Genomic DNA, 16,192 nt, shown 5'->3' with positions numbered 1-16,192 from the left:
CTGATGCCAGAAATAAAGGTCTAATATCTTTTAAAATAAATCTATAAATATTTTATAATTTTTATATTTTATCAGTACCAACCGGATCACCTGTGCCTGCGAGTTTCCCGTGTCCCATGGAATGCCAATCGTGTCAGTTATTCAAAGACAAAACAAAGGTTTGCATGGCATTTGATGATTTTGGTGTCATCAAACAGAAATTTTATAGTTCTTGGCTTCCGAGAACCCAGGACGATTATGATTTTCTCCACAACACTTCATGTAAGTACATTCCAAATGTTATAGCTACTGAAACTGATTTAATGCATATCAGTGTATTGGGGGAAAAAGGTGGGGGGGGGGGGGGGGGCAGTGACGCCAGTATTGGATATCTGAAGATATATGAAGACCATCAAATAAAAACAAACACATTGTTAAAGGAATAATTCCAAATAATTGGTTGCTAATTCCAAACAAGTCAAAAATTCCTAAGCGTAAGATATTGACTCATTACAGTCAAGTCTTTCGAGTGAACTAAGAACGCTGATATCATTTTCGATTATTTCTATCATTTGGGTACAAATAATTCTACTGCTACCAATGGGAATGTTCAATTAAGTCTTTTTTAGTTGGTCTGAAGCGATTCTTTTTGAAAGTGTCTAAAAAATGTACTAATTCGGAATCAGATATTCAATGTAATTCATTATAGACCTACATGTATATCAAAAAATATACTTGAAGAAAGTAGTGAACATAACTCTCGATCAGTAGTATGCTAGAAGTTAGAAAAAGAAACACGAAAGAAAGAAAAATTCCGTACTATTAAAAAGATCGTTCATATTTATTGAAAGCAAGCTCTCAGCAATATTTTTTCGGAAATAACTCTAAAGGTAAATAACCGGTGTTTGGAGGTTTACGACCATTGCCAACAGTTTCGTTCACAATTTTCGAAAATAATAGATAGTACTTTTATGATGCGAACTTTAGGTATGAATTCTTACTTCATTAATAGGATTTTTTTTATGTAAAAGAAACAGCAACCCAACAGCACTATTTTACTCAAATTAGTAATATTATATTGACAATAAGAAACCAGACATTCCGTAAGAAAATAAAACTATCTACACTAAATGACATGCACTTAATCTACAAAAAAAATCTTCACCAATGATGAAACACATCACACTTAATAACAGTATCAGATGATTTTTTAGATTTAAAATTGATGGACATGTGATTTTTATTTTAAGTGTTCACAACAACCGCATATATGTCAACTTGTGATGGTATTGAATTCTACATGAAGACTTGGGCTGTTCTGAAACAAAAAGGAAAAGATGATCTACTAGGTTTTATTAGAGACCCAAGAACAGTTTCAGTTGCAGATTTACGACTTTTACCAAAGGTTCCTTTCGCCATTCTCGAGGTAAATGTAGACTGTACTACCGTGTATTTTAATATTTTAACATTGAAGAATTTATTTTATATTTAGATTTTAGACGACAGTCTCCACAAAAAAATAATGCGTTACAGCAAGATGTGACGCTTGATTTTGGTTTATAGAAATATGAAGATGTGGTATGAGTGCCAACGAGATAACTCTCCATCCAAGTCACCATCTGTAAAAGTGGACAATTATAGCCTTGTTTTACACCGAACAACCAACTATTTTTTTATTTTCCCGATGTTCCTGTCATACATTGTTAGTATGATGAAAGATGCAGAAACAATCCATTTGAAAAAGTCCGTATTAGATTTATTACCGGGTGTGTACTAACACGAGCAACACGAAGGGTGCCACATGTGGAGCAGGATTTGCTTACCCTTCTGGAGCACATGAGAAAGCCCATGCTCGTGCTGTGGTTTTTTGTACTATTATTTGTTTGTTGGTCTCATTCTTTTTGACGCCATGATGTTGTCGGTTTATTGAACTCTTATGCGTTTCAATGTCCCGCTGGTTTATTGTTCGCCTACCTTTACTCTAGAACACTCTCAGCAAAACAAGTCTACCATGTCAGCTGAAAGTATCATGAACTCCACACATATGGACTTGTTAGTGGCATTAGTGCATTTTTTTTCTTTTTCAGTCAATTGTTGAGCGCAACATGTTTCAACTAATGAATAAAGATCAAAAGCTAGTAATGTGTGAAGGTCTTGAATATATCGACTGTTTTACCAGGGTAGCCATTGACAGAAATATAGATTGTGCCAGAATTCTGCTGGTAAGAATTTCAAAAATTCAATGAATTTCTCGTGTTTTAATTAAAAAAAATAAATTTGTAGGTATATTTGGATGAAAGTTTAAAATACAATAATGTAAACTGATTTTTTTTTCAAAATTATACCTAATTTAAAAGTTAAATTATTTGTATAATTTGATATAAATAGATATAAATCCACACATTCGGTTCTGCATCATGCCACAGGATCTCTACGAAACAGTTTGCAAGCACATGGTAAAAATGCTCTGATTTCAAGATAAGTTTTATCTGTACATAGATATAAGAAGATGTGGTATGAGTGCCAATATGACAACTCTCGACCCAAGTCACAATATTACTCAAAGTAAACCATTGTAGGTCAAAGTACGGTCTTCAACACGGCGTGTTTATGGGAATATTTATTTCATGTGTGGTGTCTAAAATATTCCCAATGTCATATGTTTTCTCAACCACGCTAGTTGATTCCTGGTAAAGAAGCAGAGTACACAGTATCATTAATAAAATCATGGTTGTAAAGTTGAAGCTTAATATTTCCGGATTTACCAGCAGGAACGCTAAATTTAAGGCATTTTCTAGCCATAAGGTATTAACAGTCAAGCGGTTGGCCATTTCAATGCCTGCAATGTTTTTTCCACAAACATATTCATATACTAAGTTTTTGTTATATGTATGATATTAGCACCTTATATACATTAGTTTTACCAGAGACATATAAATTGTATTATATGTCTCTGGTTTTACTCATAAATATAATTATGGTTTTTCTGCATTTTGCTTTGACGAAATTCGACCCAATGTACATTGTAATTCTATAAAAGATAAGATTTTATGATTTATTCTGTTCTGCTAAAAATGATGTATTGTTTGAAAGAAATTTTGCGGAAACAAGTACTTGGACAAAATACCATACACCATCGGTACATGTAACCTGTAAGAACATAGATGCTAAGCAGAATGTGCATCATCATCTTTAAAAAAATAAGTACATGATTGTATTTTTATTTATTTGCTTAACAACATTACAACAGTATTCATCAAATATTGCTTGTTACAAAAACCATAAAGACTCCAAGCCGCTTCTCCTGACGTATCCTGCTACCCTCTACTACCTGCCCAGGGAATAATCATTTGATTAGATTTATTGACATATATATATATACATTTTGTTAAGTCAATACTAGAATAATAATACGAGAAAATTGTTCATTGATTATGCATATGTTAATTGTTAGTAACATTGGACTTATTATAGTATGTCTATTAATATTGGTCTACTCTCTAGAGAAAAGGGAGTAGTGCCTGCATGATTCTTGACCTTATAACATTCATTTAATTTGAATCGTACTTCATCAGCATCCTCCTGATGGTTCTCAATTTATAAATATTGTTTTACAGCATCTAAACTTATTAACCATATTTATTCGTAGGCCTCAGGAACAGCAGATGCAAAAACAATTGCATCACTTGTTGACGTGAGGAACTGCTCGAACTGGGACAAAGAACAATGGAATTTGACCATGAAATACTCGCCTGATATTCTAGACATGGACTGTCTAAAAATAGCACCACCTGACGTCATGGTTGATAAGTGAGTTTACCAATATTTTACTTACATCTTATAAATTAAAAAGTAATTATTGTATAAATAGATGTTTTGATAATAAATCATTCAAATAATTGATATAAACACCGTGCGATCATTTCATGATGGCTTAAATAACTTTAGTGAATAATTTTTTAATCTTCATAAAATTGCATTTTAAAGTGAATGGACTTAAATATTGATATTATATTAAATCAAATCAAACTCATATATTAATTCTGTTACAATTAACAGCAAACACTTATACAATTATTTTATGTACTAAAATTAAAATATAATGCATTGTGTATTGGCGTCCAGAAAGCTTTAATGCAGAAAACTAAAATTAATAAAAGAAAAAATAGAATTCTCTACTCGGTCTTATTTATTTCATTCATTCTTAGGTTACTTTGTGTTGCCACTGTTGGTCATTTCTACCGTTTTGCCCACGATTTAAGCGTTCCATGTTGTTGCTATGTTATTGTATGTTTATTAAATTTTGCGCAAAAATAAATCTAATGGTTACATTTATTATATACGCATAGAAATATATATAACCATAGTACACTGATAACAAATGACCTACCCCTGGTTGTTAACCAGCATGCAATGTCTAGCGTAGCCAGAGTAATTGTCGTGTTTTCAAACGTGCTAAAAACTTGAAGCAGTCAAAAAGTTTATAACCTAGAGGGTTTTTTTTGACGAATGTGCTATAGATGTCAGCTGAAATTGATTCCTTGGTCGATTGATAATTACGTTTTGAATTCCGACGATGTTAAAGCCTCGGTCACACCTTACCGGATAGCTTGAACGGACGCCTAACGGATAACTTTTTTTCAATCCGTTCATGTCCGTTAGACGTCCGTTCTTATCCGTTAGGCGTCCGTCCATATCCGTTAGGCGTCCGTTAAGCGTCCGTTTTATCCGTTGACGTCCGTTCTGTCCGGTGGAAAATTTTGAGCATGTTCAAAACTTTGAACGGACGTCCAACGGATAAAATGTCCGTTGAACGTCCGTTAGTCGTCCGTTAGTCGTCCGTTTTGTACGGTACTCGTCCGTTTTGTATCCGTTACGTGTCCGTTATGCATCCGTTGGAGATCCGGTAGACCAATTCACCAACGGACGTCTACCGGACGCCTAACGGACGCCTAACGGATAAAACGGATGTAAAACGGACATTAACGGAAGGATAACGGATAAAACGGATGCCTACCGGATGTAAAACGGACAAATGCCAACTGAAATTTCTCATGGGTTATTGCCTTTAATTTTTAGAGGGTTTATTGCCTTTATTTTTCAGATTATTTTGTTCATCCGTTTTATCCGTTACGCTTCCGTTAGGTGTCCGTTTTATCCGGTACTCGTCCGTTGGATGTACGTTCGACGTCCGTTCTGTCCGGTACGTATCCGTTTCACGTACGTTTAATGTCCGTTGTGTGTCCGTTAGGCATTCGTTACATGTCCGTTAGTACACCAACAGACTCCCAACGGATAAAAATTGTGTCAACGGATAACTTTTTTTTTATCCGTTAGGCGTCCGTTCGAGCTATCCGGTAAGGTGTGACCGAGGCTTTACAGTTACATGTATTGAGATTATATATATATAAAGTGATTAAAATTATAACACAATGTTGACTGCTGTATCCCTATTTTTGACATTTTGAACTATTATGTCTGTTCACACAACGTTGTACTAGTGAGAGGTTTAGCTACCTCTAAAACCAGGTTTAATACCATTTTTTACATGAGAAAATGCCTGTACCAAGTCAGGAATATGTCAGTTGTTATCAATTCGTTTGATGTGTTTCAGCATTTGATTTTGTCATTTGATTAGGGGCTTTCCTTTTGAATTTTCCTCGAAGTTCAGTTCGTTACTTATTTTGATATATCTTTAAAAACTACTGTATAGTACTTAGTATATACAAATGTTGGAGAGTCAAGGCTTTACGTGTTCCCTCTCATTGTAAAACTAGATACATGTACGTTTTTTAATATTATTTTTAAAAGTTCTGTCTCACTATAATAATAGGTGAAGATCTCTACACATTTTCATTAACAACGTTATATGTTGTTGCCTGTTTTGTTACGATCTGATTCCTCTTATACAATGGTTGATAAGTTAGTATAACAATATTGATAAACACCATAAATAGTTTAAAAAATCATAATTGTATAAATAGACGTTAATATGCTAATGAATTATAAGAAGAATTAACTAAGCACTTCCATTATTTCACGATGACATAATGTTTAAGCAGGTTTATTGAATTGAAGTATTTTATCGCAATATAATTACACTTTCAATTAAATGGACTTCTTTGTCATTGTAGACCCATTGGTGGCCTTAGGCTGTTGTCTTCTCTATGGTCGAGTTGTTGTTCCTTTGACACATTCACCCTTTCCATTCTCAATTTTATTCTATACAAAATGTATTAATTGAAATATCAAATACCTATCAATTTATATACACGTAGAAGTTAATGCCTAAATAAATAATTCTCCGCATTAGAATAAGAGAATGTTTATGCCCCACCTACGATAGTAGAGGGGCATTATGTTTTATGGTCTGTGCCTCTGTTCGTCTGTCCGTTCGTCCGTCCGTCCGTCCGTCCGTCCGCTTCAGGTTAAAGTTTTTGGTCAAGGTAGTTTTTGAAGAAGTTGAATTCCAATCAACTTGAAACTTAGTACACTTGTTCCCCATGATATGATCTTTCTAATTTTAATGCCAAATTATAGTTTTGACCCTAATTTCATGGTCCACTGAACATAGAAAATGATAGTGCGAAGTTCAGGTTAAAGTTTTTGGTCAAGGTAGTTTTTGATGAAGTTAAAGTTACATCAACTTGAAACTTAGTACACATGTTCCCTATGATATGATCTTTCTAATTTTAATTCCAAATTAAAGTTTTGACCCCAATTTCACGGTCCACTGAACTTAGAATTTGATAGTACGAGTGGGGCATTCGTGTACTATGGACACATTCTTGTTTTTTTTAATTTGGGGTTTTGGTGGGAATGATCTGCATAAATAGGTTTAGTTTTCTTTCTAATTTATACAATCGGTCAAGGAATCAGATTTACAAATGACTTGTACATTAAGCAATGACTTGGGGTTAAATGCGTCATATCCTTGTATTGGGTATTGCATGACATAACTCAACTCCGGATGTTACAACAATTAGGATGACGTTTATCGCTACTAGAGCAAGAACGGCTTACTTCTCTGGAAAATCTAGTGTTTGCTTTAGTGTGTGTGTGGTTTTTTTTAATGGTTCGATGGACATTACTTTTCTTTTTAACTTCTTCTCTGGTCATTGTGGCTAACGGTTTTTATTTTTCGTCTTGTCATAATATAATTGGGGTTGAATATCTAAAATTCGTATCACTAATTATGAAAATTATAAAAATAAAAAAAAAAAACAAGTAGTAAACTTATACTAACCACACGCAGACACTTTGAATTAGAATGAAATTCATAACAGTGTAGCTATGGCCATTCATTGACTGGGGAAATTAGGTGAACGTTCGTCTGTAATGCCCACTGCTCACGACGTACTTATCATAGAAATTTAAACTGTGAGGTCACCAAAGGTTCTAAACGCCTAAATAAAATAATTAAAAATACTAATCAGGAATAACCTTTGTAATTTGAAAATAAATAAAAATGGCCTTCAACACGGAGTCTTGGCTCACACCGAACAGCAAGCTATAAAGGTTGAATACTTAAAATTCTTTACTTGATTTTTTGTTATGGTTTGACCATCAATTTTCCTAATATGATATCGCACGTTCTTTCAGATTATTTTTTTTACTTAATTGGCTTTAAAAGTTACAATGCATGATGTCGTCTGTTTATGTAGTTCATATGTGTTTTTCGTTTCTCGTTGGTTTTCCCGTTTGAATGGTTTACACTAGTAGTTTTGGGGCCCTCTATAACTTGCTGTTCGGTGTGAGCCAAGGCTCCGTGTTGCAGGTCGTACCTTGACCTATAATGGTTTACTTTTATGAATTATTACTTGGGAGGAGAGTTGTCTCATTGGCACTCATACCACATCTTCCTATATCTATCTATATCTATACATTTGTTTTTCAACAAAAGAATACATCACAAGAATATAAGTTTTGTAAAAAACGTGAGAAATTGTGTTGGACTTGAAGATAAGGCAAAGTGACAAATATCTGAAAGAATGAATCGTTTTATGGTATTAAACAAAGAAATCAAATGATTTTTTAATTATCCAGAACTCTTCACAAACAAAACCCACATGTATACGCATTGAATAAATAGTAGGCCATTCTTAAATGATCACACCGTAGAAGTAGTTGTGCTCTTAATCAATGAGATATTTTGTGAATTAACCCCATCAACTTAATAGTTTTTTTACAACGGATAAACCTATTTTTTTTTTATTATTTTTAAATAATATCATCTCTGAACATTATTATTCTTATAAATGACACGGTTGTATGTGATGATTATAATAAACATTTAAAACAAATTCCTTTCAAGCTTTGTAAAAAGAAAGTTTCGTTTTATGTATCGGAATGTGTAACAAGTGAATATTTCAATCCCCACTAGAAGGCCTCTGACAGACTGGGTGAGCATAAAATCATAGCCGTTGACAAACAAGTTACAACCTACAAACGTTTTACTGTCGACCACACTGTTATGCAATTAATTCTATTACAATAATAAAAAGATATCTATCATGTAAATCATTAGGTAGTCATCAAATTTCTGTGACTTTTAGGCTTTAACCTCTTTATTTTTTTCTATGGTGACTGAAATTTTACTTCAGATATGAAAAAAATCGGTAAAAAAAAAGAGTGTTTTGAGTACCTCACGCTTTTTGTTAATAGTAAAACAATCCATAAGTTTCACGTAAACATCGAGATTATGAGTTAAAATTCTACACGTGGCATATTCGCTCGACTCCTACATGTATCTTTATTCACTTCTATTGTCAGTTTCCAAACTGAAGATATGTGGTTTTCTCCGGTTACTCCAGTTCCCTTCACCAATTAAACGGATCGTGCAGAAATACCACAATAGTGCTAAAAAAAGTGGCATTAAACACAAATAAATTGATCAATCCAATCAATTCAAAATATATTTATCTTTTGTAGCATCGATAGCTTAGCCCAACACTGTCACAAACTTGACAAACGTGAAATCAACATTCTTGCAAACATTACAACTTCAAAAATGTTAGACGATAAAAGAAAAGGAACTCCAGTATCTTCTGACGAAAAGGACAAACTAGCAGATCTTTTATCTTTCTGTGGAGCTGATCCCGCCATAATGGGTGACCTTATGGATAAATCAGAGGTAAATACCTTTATCATAGATTATCAAGGCAAGAGTGTCAACTATTGTAGACTAGACTCAAAGTGTATAATCATTAAACGCAAAAATGTGTCTATTTGAAACAATTGCTATAGGTCAAAGCCTTAATTTGGCACACCTTTTAGAAAGTTATGAACATACATTTAGGTTTAAAGTTTCAATATAATGTTAACTTGGCAATATTCAAATGATAAATGATATAGGATGGCTTGAATTTGCATTTCTGGAATGATAATAGATTTTTTACACATCTAAAACAACAAGAACAACACAAATTAAAAATGTTGTACACAATTTATGAGGTTTTTGATATTTTTTGTAGATGTTGTCTAAAGTTGACTACAGCAAAACTGATACAAAGGAAGGCATACAATTCATGAAAGAAGTTTTAGAAACTGTTGATCCGAAAGACTTAACAAAAGACCAGATTGTCAAGTAAATATATTGTAATATTCTGTTTAGTCATCGATAAGGATTTCTAGTTACAATATAAACACATCTTCAAGTTTAACAATAGCTCAACACAACTAAGTGAGACAACAGCATTTTTCTTTTTAAATCGTCGAAAAACGTACATGTAGGTATAACTTAAAAAAAGAAAAGCCATTTCTACCAGCATCAGGTTGACTGACTATAAATGTGGGAAAAGATCGTGTCTTAAATTTGTTGGGTTCTGTTCAAAAACTATAAAGGAAACAATTACATTTAATGCTTACATTGGCCTTAGAATCAATCTGATTTCAGAAATTAGTAACGATTTTTACTTTGAAAATGACAATGTAAATTTCAATACAGAATTATATTTGAACACCATTTACCTCAAGTGTCAAACAGAATTGAATAGTCCCATGATAATCAAATTTTGTACAATTATTAAAAAATACCTGCAATGTATGTCAATGTATGTCAATGCATGTCAATGTATGTCAATGTATGTCAATGTACGTCAATGTATGTCAATGTATGTCAATGTACGTCAATGTACGTCAATGTATGTCAATGTATGTCAATGTATGTCAATGTATGTCAATGTATGTCATTGTATGTCAATGTATGTCAATGTATGTCAATGTATGTCAATGTATGTCAATTTATAAGATTCAGTTATTTTACAGTTCTTTCAAGATGATGGTTTACAATAGAAGTTTACTAGCAGAGCTTGACACTACCGAACTTGAAAACGCTGTTTGTGAAATATGTGATAAAGCTGATGACTTTGACAGTGCTGATGTATGTATTAAAACGAATCATCCTTGTAATACTTATATGCTGAAATTGTCAAAGCTGAGCGTGATAGCATTACAATTAACACTTTATGGTAGTAATACATGTAGTATGTGTAATGCTTTAAAATTTCCTTGAATATGGGATTTTGATAAAGCTGGTATATGTATTAAAACTACGAATCCTTATCATCATTATAAGTTAAAAGTTTTAAAGGGGCACTAGCTGTCAAATTCACCTTCACCGATTTTAATCAAATTCTCATATTTGATTTATAACAATGTAAAACATTTATCCAAACTATCAAAAGTCTAAAATAAACAATTAACAAGGCACAGGCATGAAAATACAGTGCTTCGTTTCGTGTGTATTTTAGTCTTGGCGCCATCTAATTAATTATCGAGTTGACTTCTTAAGTCATCCGATGACCATATAAGCGATGTAAAAATAAATATAGATATAAATAGATTAAGCAAACTCGTGCTGTTGGATTATTCTAGGTCTATTTAGTTTCATATTATAGATGAAAAAGACATGTTTATCATCGTTTTTACCTGTATAAGAATGATTTTTGTGGATCGAACCAGTGAATCAAATGATTCACCTTTGTTTCACTTCCAATGTTAACATTCTTTTTCTTTGAATAACTTTACACATACAATTCACGTGTTACACATGTATCCATCTCAAGCTAAGGGGTTAAATTGAAGTTCACAGGAATACGCATTCAACGAGGTCGAATTATTCACAATCAATTTTTTTTTCAGCTTCTTTTGACAAAATTGAACCTTAGTGGCTGCTAAAATCGAATTATTATTTCACTAATTAATTTTTTTTCAAAAACATTATATATTAGATTATTTATATATCTCGTAGCTAGTGTCCCTTTAAAAGCTAAGCGGGATACAATTTCATTAGGAATACACGCTTTTGAATTACCTTAGGTTGGTGATTTTACAACATGGTAAAATGTTTTTCTTAATTTTTGTGAACAATTAAACAACAAAATTGTTACAACACCACTGCCATCTTTGAGTTCGAAACTTTTTACTTTCAGCTTGCAAAACTAGCAGATGTTGTTTTAAAACGTGTACCAAGCTTAGCTGACCCTTCAACATACGACGATGCTACCATCGACTGCATTGGACCTCTGATTCAATTTTTACCCATGCAATCCTTTGATAATATCCCCTCTGCTGCCATGGAAAGTGCAATCTCAGGTGGTAAAATGAAGAATGTTACGGTTACATCAAAGTCAATGGTGAGTTACAAATTTGATATTGCATTGCGTGTTTAAAGATATGTTTGAAAGTTTATATACAAGTGCCACAAGTGTCTCAAAATCTGCATGTTCCATAGAACACCTTCATTTTTGGTAGGGTTAATTTTGCTCAATCTTAAATTGTCTGCATTGTGGTTAGTAGACGGTTACGTTTCTTATATTGTCTGTATTGTGGTTAGTAGACGGTTACGTTTCTTTACTTTTCGTGTTTTGTTTTATTTGGCTATGGGTTTCTTTGTTTTAGTTGGACTTAAATATGTGCTTAATGAAGTCTCCTTGGTTAGGTCTGCCTCTTTTGATCTGATTATATATATATAGAAAAATTAGGTAGATATTTAATGCTGTAAAGAAATCATATTATGGTCTTTAAAGAAAATGAAATATAAGATATTATAAATCCTCATTTTTTAAAGAAAGTATGGAACTGTGTTCACTTACTATTTGTTTCATAACCGGGTCTCAATAGCGTTCTTTTTATCAATATATCCCTTGAATTGTTTTACGTGAAACATGACTTTTTGTGTATCATGACGAAGAATTATCAATAAGATCCCTAATTGACATTTAAAACTCAAAAGTCAATATATAATAACATCGCTATGGCAAAAAACTATATATGACGAAAAACAAACAATTTTGCTACACAAAGGTTGAGCGACGCTAACAGTACAAAAACGGGGGCAATCTAAGGTTATAGAAAGATAAGCAGATGCTGCTTTCCTAGTGTCTCCCATGATAAATATTAGAAGTTTGTATATTATTTTAATAAAAGCTCACAAATGTTTCCCCTTTTTATATTTTAGGGTAAAAAATTGCTGGAATCTGCAAAGACAGCTTTAGGAAAAACCAATGTAAGTAAACTCGTGTATTATAAACCAAAACTATTCTGTTCATTATCAAATAACAGTAAGTTGAATTTTCCATGATATAGCTTGGAGATAAAATACAATGTATTCACATTTGCGTTGTATGTAATCGTGTATATATTTATCAGAAATCATATCTTATTTCTAAGGGGGATTTTACTAGTGCTGACCTTGAGAAGCTTGGAACTAGTGTCGTTGCCATGGTTGCTACTGATTTAAAGAAGATACCCGATGCCTCATTTTCCGACAGTATCATTGAAATGTTTGCTGATAATATTATGAAAAGCGACGTGAGTCCACCAAAATCTATGATTGCGGCTCTAATGGAAAAAGTAAGTTTTTTAATGCTATATCTAAGGGGAGAAATATTATTAGTTAACAAGAAAAAGTATCGTATATCTAAATAAAAAAAGTTAAAGGTAACATCTTAACTTTTATAGTTATCCCTTGGACTGCTACATATATTTAAGATAATGCTATTGTTATCATTAGTCCGTGAAGGATAACATGAATTATTCGGTTAATTCGGTTTTATAGTCCGTTTTAAGACTATCCAGTGCGATAAATTAGAATGAAATTCAAAACAGTGTGGCTGTGGCCATTGATTGACACATTAAATTCATCCATTGACTGGGACAATTTACGTGAACGTTTGTCTGTAACGACCACTGTTCACGACGTACCTACGATAGACATTTAAACTGTTGGGTCACCAAAGGTTTCTTAACGCCTTTAATTATAAAATAATTCGAAAAATTAATCAGGAATAACCTTTATGTTTTGATTTATATAATTGATATAAATCAAAACATCGTGTTATTTCTGATTAATTTTTCGAATTACTTTATTAAGGTGTTGAGAACCTTTGGTGACCCCATAGTTTAAGTGTCTTTAAAAAGTACATAGTGAGAAGTGGTCGTTACAGACAAACGTTCACGTAAATTGTCCCAGTCAATGAATGAATTTAATGTGTCAATCAATGGCCACAGCCACACTGTTTTGAATTTCATTCTATGTACTTTCATACTTTTCACTTGCAGTCAATTGAGTTCAGTTAGTCTTGTAAATGGACTGCTCAGTAGAGATCCTTTACTTGTTCACATCTACCTCTCACTGAATTATCTGAAAAGTTCCGGATAGTGGAAATTGTCAAGAAAATACTGAACTGACTTAACGAATTAACACGACTGAATAATTCATTGTTCACACTTTTCAGCCTATGTAAAGATCAAAATGACCGTTTATGACTATAAATTAATTACTAGCGTTGTATCTTGGGATGTTAAACATATGTACAGTAAATCCTTTTGTATCTTTAGTTGTCATTTTATTATGTTGTTAGAATTAAAAAAAGAAAACAAGTTAATCACTGTGCTTTCTTATCCTTCAGACATCTTATTAGTTCATTCATGGCTCTCACTTATCTGCATTTTTGTTACTTTGGAATATTTTTTGTCGACACATCGTATTTTGCAAAGGACTTATGTTGTGTTTCTAATGGAAAACTTATATATCCCCCTCAGTAGTGTTTATGTTTGACGATATGACAGAATACATATGAAAGTATTCTATTGTTCTTGTACTTCATAATTTGTAGGCTGCAGCTAGTGCAACAGGTGTAAAAGCTGCAATTGAAAGTGGTCTTGGCGATGACGTTCCAACAGAACTTCTGAAGAATGCAGATCTCTCAGATCTACCTGATATTACTGGAGAGTCATCTGAAGTTACCATTGAAGTGGATACAAAACGGGTGTGTTAACTCAAGAAACTAATATTTACAAGATCTTTGTTTTCTAAAGCAACACATCTCGCTACCCCTCGACTTGGTTTTTATGCAAAATTGCTTTCATTTGCAAAGATTAGATATTCACATCGACAAAAGTAAAAATTGAATTGCATTCACTCTTTGTTTTTCTTAAACATGTTAAATGAGTTAAGAAATTTTAGGGTTATCGAGAACAAAAATAATTGACAAATTATAGTATCTCGATTTGTGAAGTGGAGTGGTAATACAATTGTTTTTAGTTTCTTGAAATTATGTACATGTTTTTTACGTAAATCTGGGCAGGTTTCGTCTTTGTCACGAACTTCGTGCTTGCTCATTGCTAAAACAGTATAAGGTATTACGAGAAACACGTTTTATTAGATGGATTATCAAGTCATTAATGTTTACCCTAACCTAATCTAACCTAACCTATTTTCGATGTTATTAATTTTAAAACAATTTTCAGTATTAAAGATGTGCCATATCTTATATGCTATTGTATATATTTTGAAGCAATATTGTTACAATATTTATTTTATCTGTTAATTTAGGCTAAAATCTTAGTTAAAAAAGTGAAAGATTCCATTGGCGACCTTGGAGGAGCCGATACCAACTTCACACTACAACGTCTGGCCAACATGGAGAAGATTGCATGTGGATTAACCGTAGCCGATATCAAAAATATTTCTAGAGATGGTGAATGCGTCGATAAAATGAACGCTATTACAAAGTCACAGTGTATCGAAAAGGAACAGGTAAATGCTTCATAGTAACGATGAAATTATCTCACACGAGCAAGAAAATCATATTAACTTCAATTGCAGAGTGTTTAGTAATTTTGATTTACCTAAAGGGATAGACCTCGGTTCAGGGAGATACATTTTTTAATCAGTTACACATTTGTGGGTCAAGTTTCATCAATGTATTTTCAGCATTTACCTAAAACGGATTGAAAACCATCTATGTTACCTAGAAGCTTAGAATATATTTATGAAAATGATTGACACAAACGTGCTGATGATTTTAAGAGTTATTTCTCTTTACCTATGTCTACTCTATTAAACGTCCTATATAATTGGCGTCAGATTGATGTTATTGTTTTTTATTGTCGACGTGTTTGTTATGTTTTGCTGTACGCATTTTTCAAAACATACACCTTTCTTATACATGCATATGTACACCAACAGTGCTTTTCTTCTTACACGTGTGTTCTATTATTAGAATGACGCATATTTTATTCTGTTTTGTTCTGTAATGTCTTTCAAGTAAATAGATAAAAGTTCGGTGCATATATATGTTGATTGCATCTATAATATCATATTTTGTAACCCTGATATAAATGTAGGGCTGCCTTTCACCTTGATTTACACATAAAACCATACAATACTAATTTGTTTGGAAATTATTCTTAAAACATGAAACACCAAATTCCAGATGTTGGTCAACCTCGAGTTTAGTGTTGTCATTTATGTTCAGTTGTATTTTTGTTTTTGTTTTATTTATATTAACAATATTCCTGTTATTTCTCATGGCATTTGGTATAAACTTACATGGTTTTGTACTGAGAACAAAGTAAATTTAATAAGTAATAATTATTCAATTAAATATATATTCGCATTGCCAGTAGTCAAAGCTTGTAATGGATTATATCGGGTAAGTTGAAATTAACAAATGAAAAAAGGACAATTCAGGAAAATTGTCTGCTATAATAATGGATTCATTTGTAATGGCGATCGTATAACTCTTGAAGTGCTGATAATTGAATGAATAAAATCTTAAAAGATCTGTTTATCCGACAATAACTCTGATTATAATAATAATTTGTTTACAGTAAAGGAACATTAAAATTGATCAATTTGTGTCTAAAATAAATAAATAACAATTTAAGTAAAGACTAGACTGGTTCATTTATGTAAACAAACTGT

At 32.5% G+C, this 16,192-nt stretch overlaps 1 protein-coding gene across 1 annotated transcript in view; it reads left to right on the top strand.

The window, feature by feature from the left end:
* Positions 1-16,192, top strand: part of LOC139488619 (uncharacterized) — a 36,603-nt gene that overhangs the window by 8,301 nt on the left and 12,110 nt on the right. The window contains exons 4-15 of the mRNA XM_071274349.1: positions 76-261; positions 1,230-1,405; positions 2,067-2,201; positions 3,629-3,789; positions 8,911-9,112; positions 9,453-9,565; positions 10,246-10,360; positions 11,412-11,615; positions 12,440-12,487; positions 12,652-12,834; positions 14,100-14,252; positions 14,819-15,022. Coding sequence (XP_071130450.1) covers positions 76-261; positions 1,230-1,405; positions 2,067-2,201; positions 3,629-3,789; positions 8,911-9,112; positions 9,453-9,565; positions 10,246-10,360; positions 11,412-11,615; positions 12,440-12,487; positions 12,652-12,834; positions 14,100-14,252; positions 14,819-15,022 — 1,880 coding nt within the window. The remainder of the gene's footprint in view (positions 1-75; positions 262-1,229; positions 1,406-2,066; positions 2,202-3,628; positions 3,790-8,910; positions 9,113-9,452; positions 9,566-10,245; positions 10,361-11,411; positions 11,616-12,439; positions 12,488-12,651; positions 12,835-14,099; positions 14,253-14,818; positions 15,023-16,192) is intronic.

This window comes from Mytilus edulis, chromosome 9, assembly GCF_963676685.1.
Source record: "Mytilus edulis chromosome 9, xbMytEdul2.2, whole genome shotgun sequence".
In the NCBI taxonomy this organism is placed as follows: Eukaryota; Metazoa; Mollusca; class Bivalvia; order Mytilida; family Mytilidae; genus Mytilus; species Mytilus edulis.
Note: the sequence above shows the minus strand (reverse complement) of the source record. Positions and strands in the feature narration are given on the sequence as shown.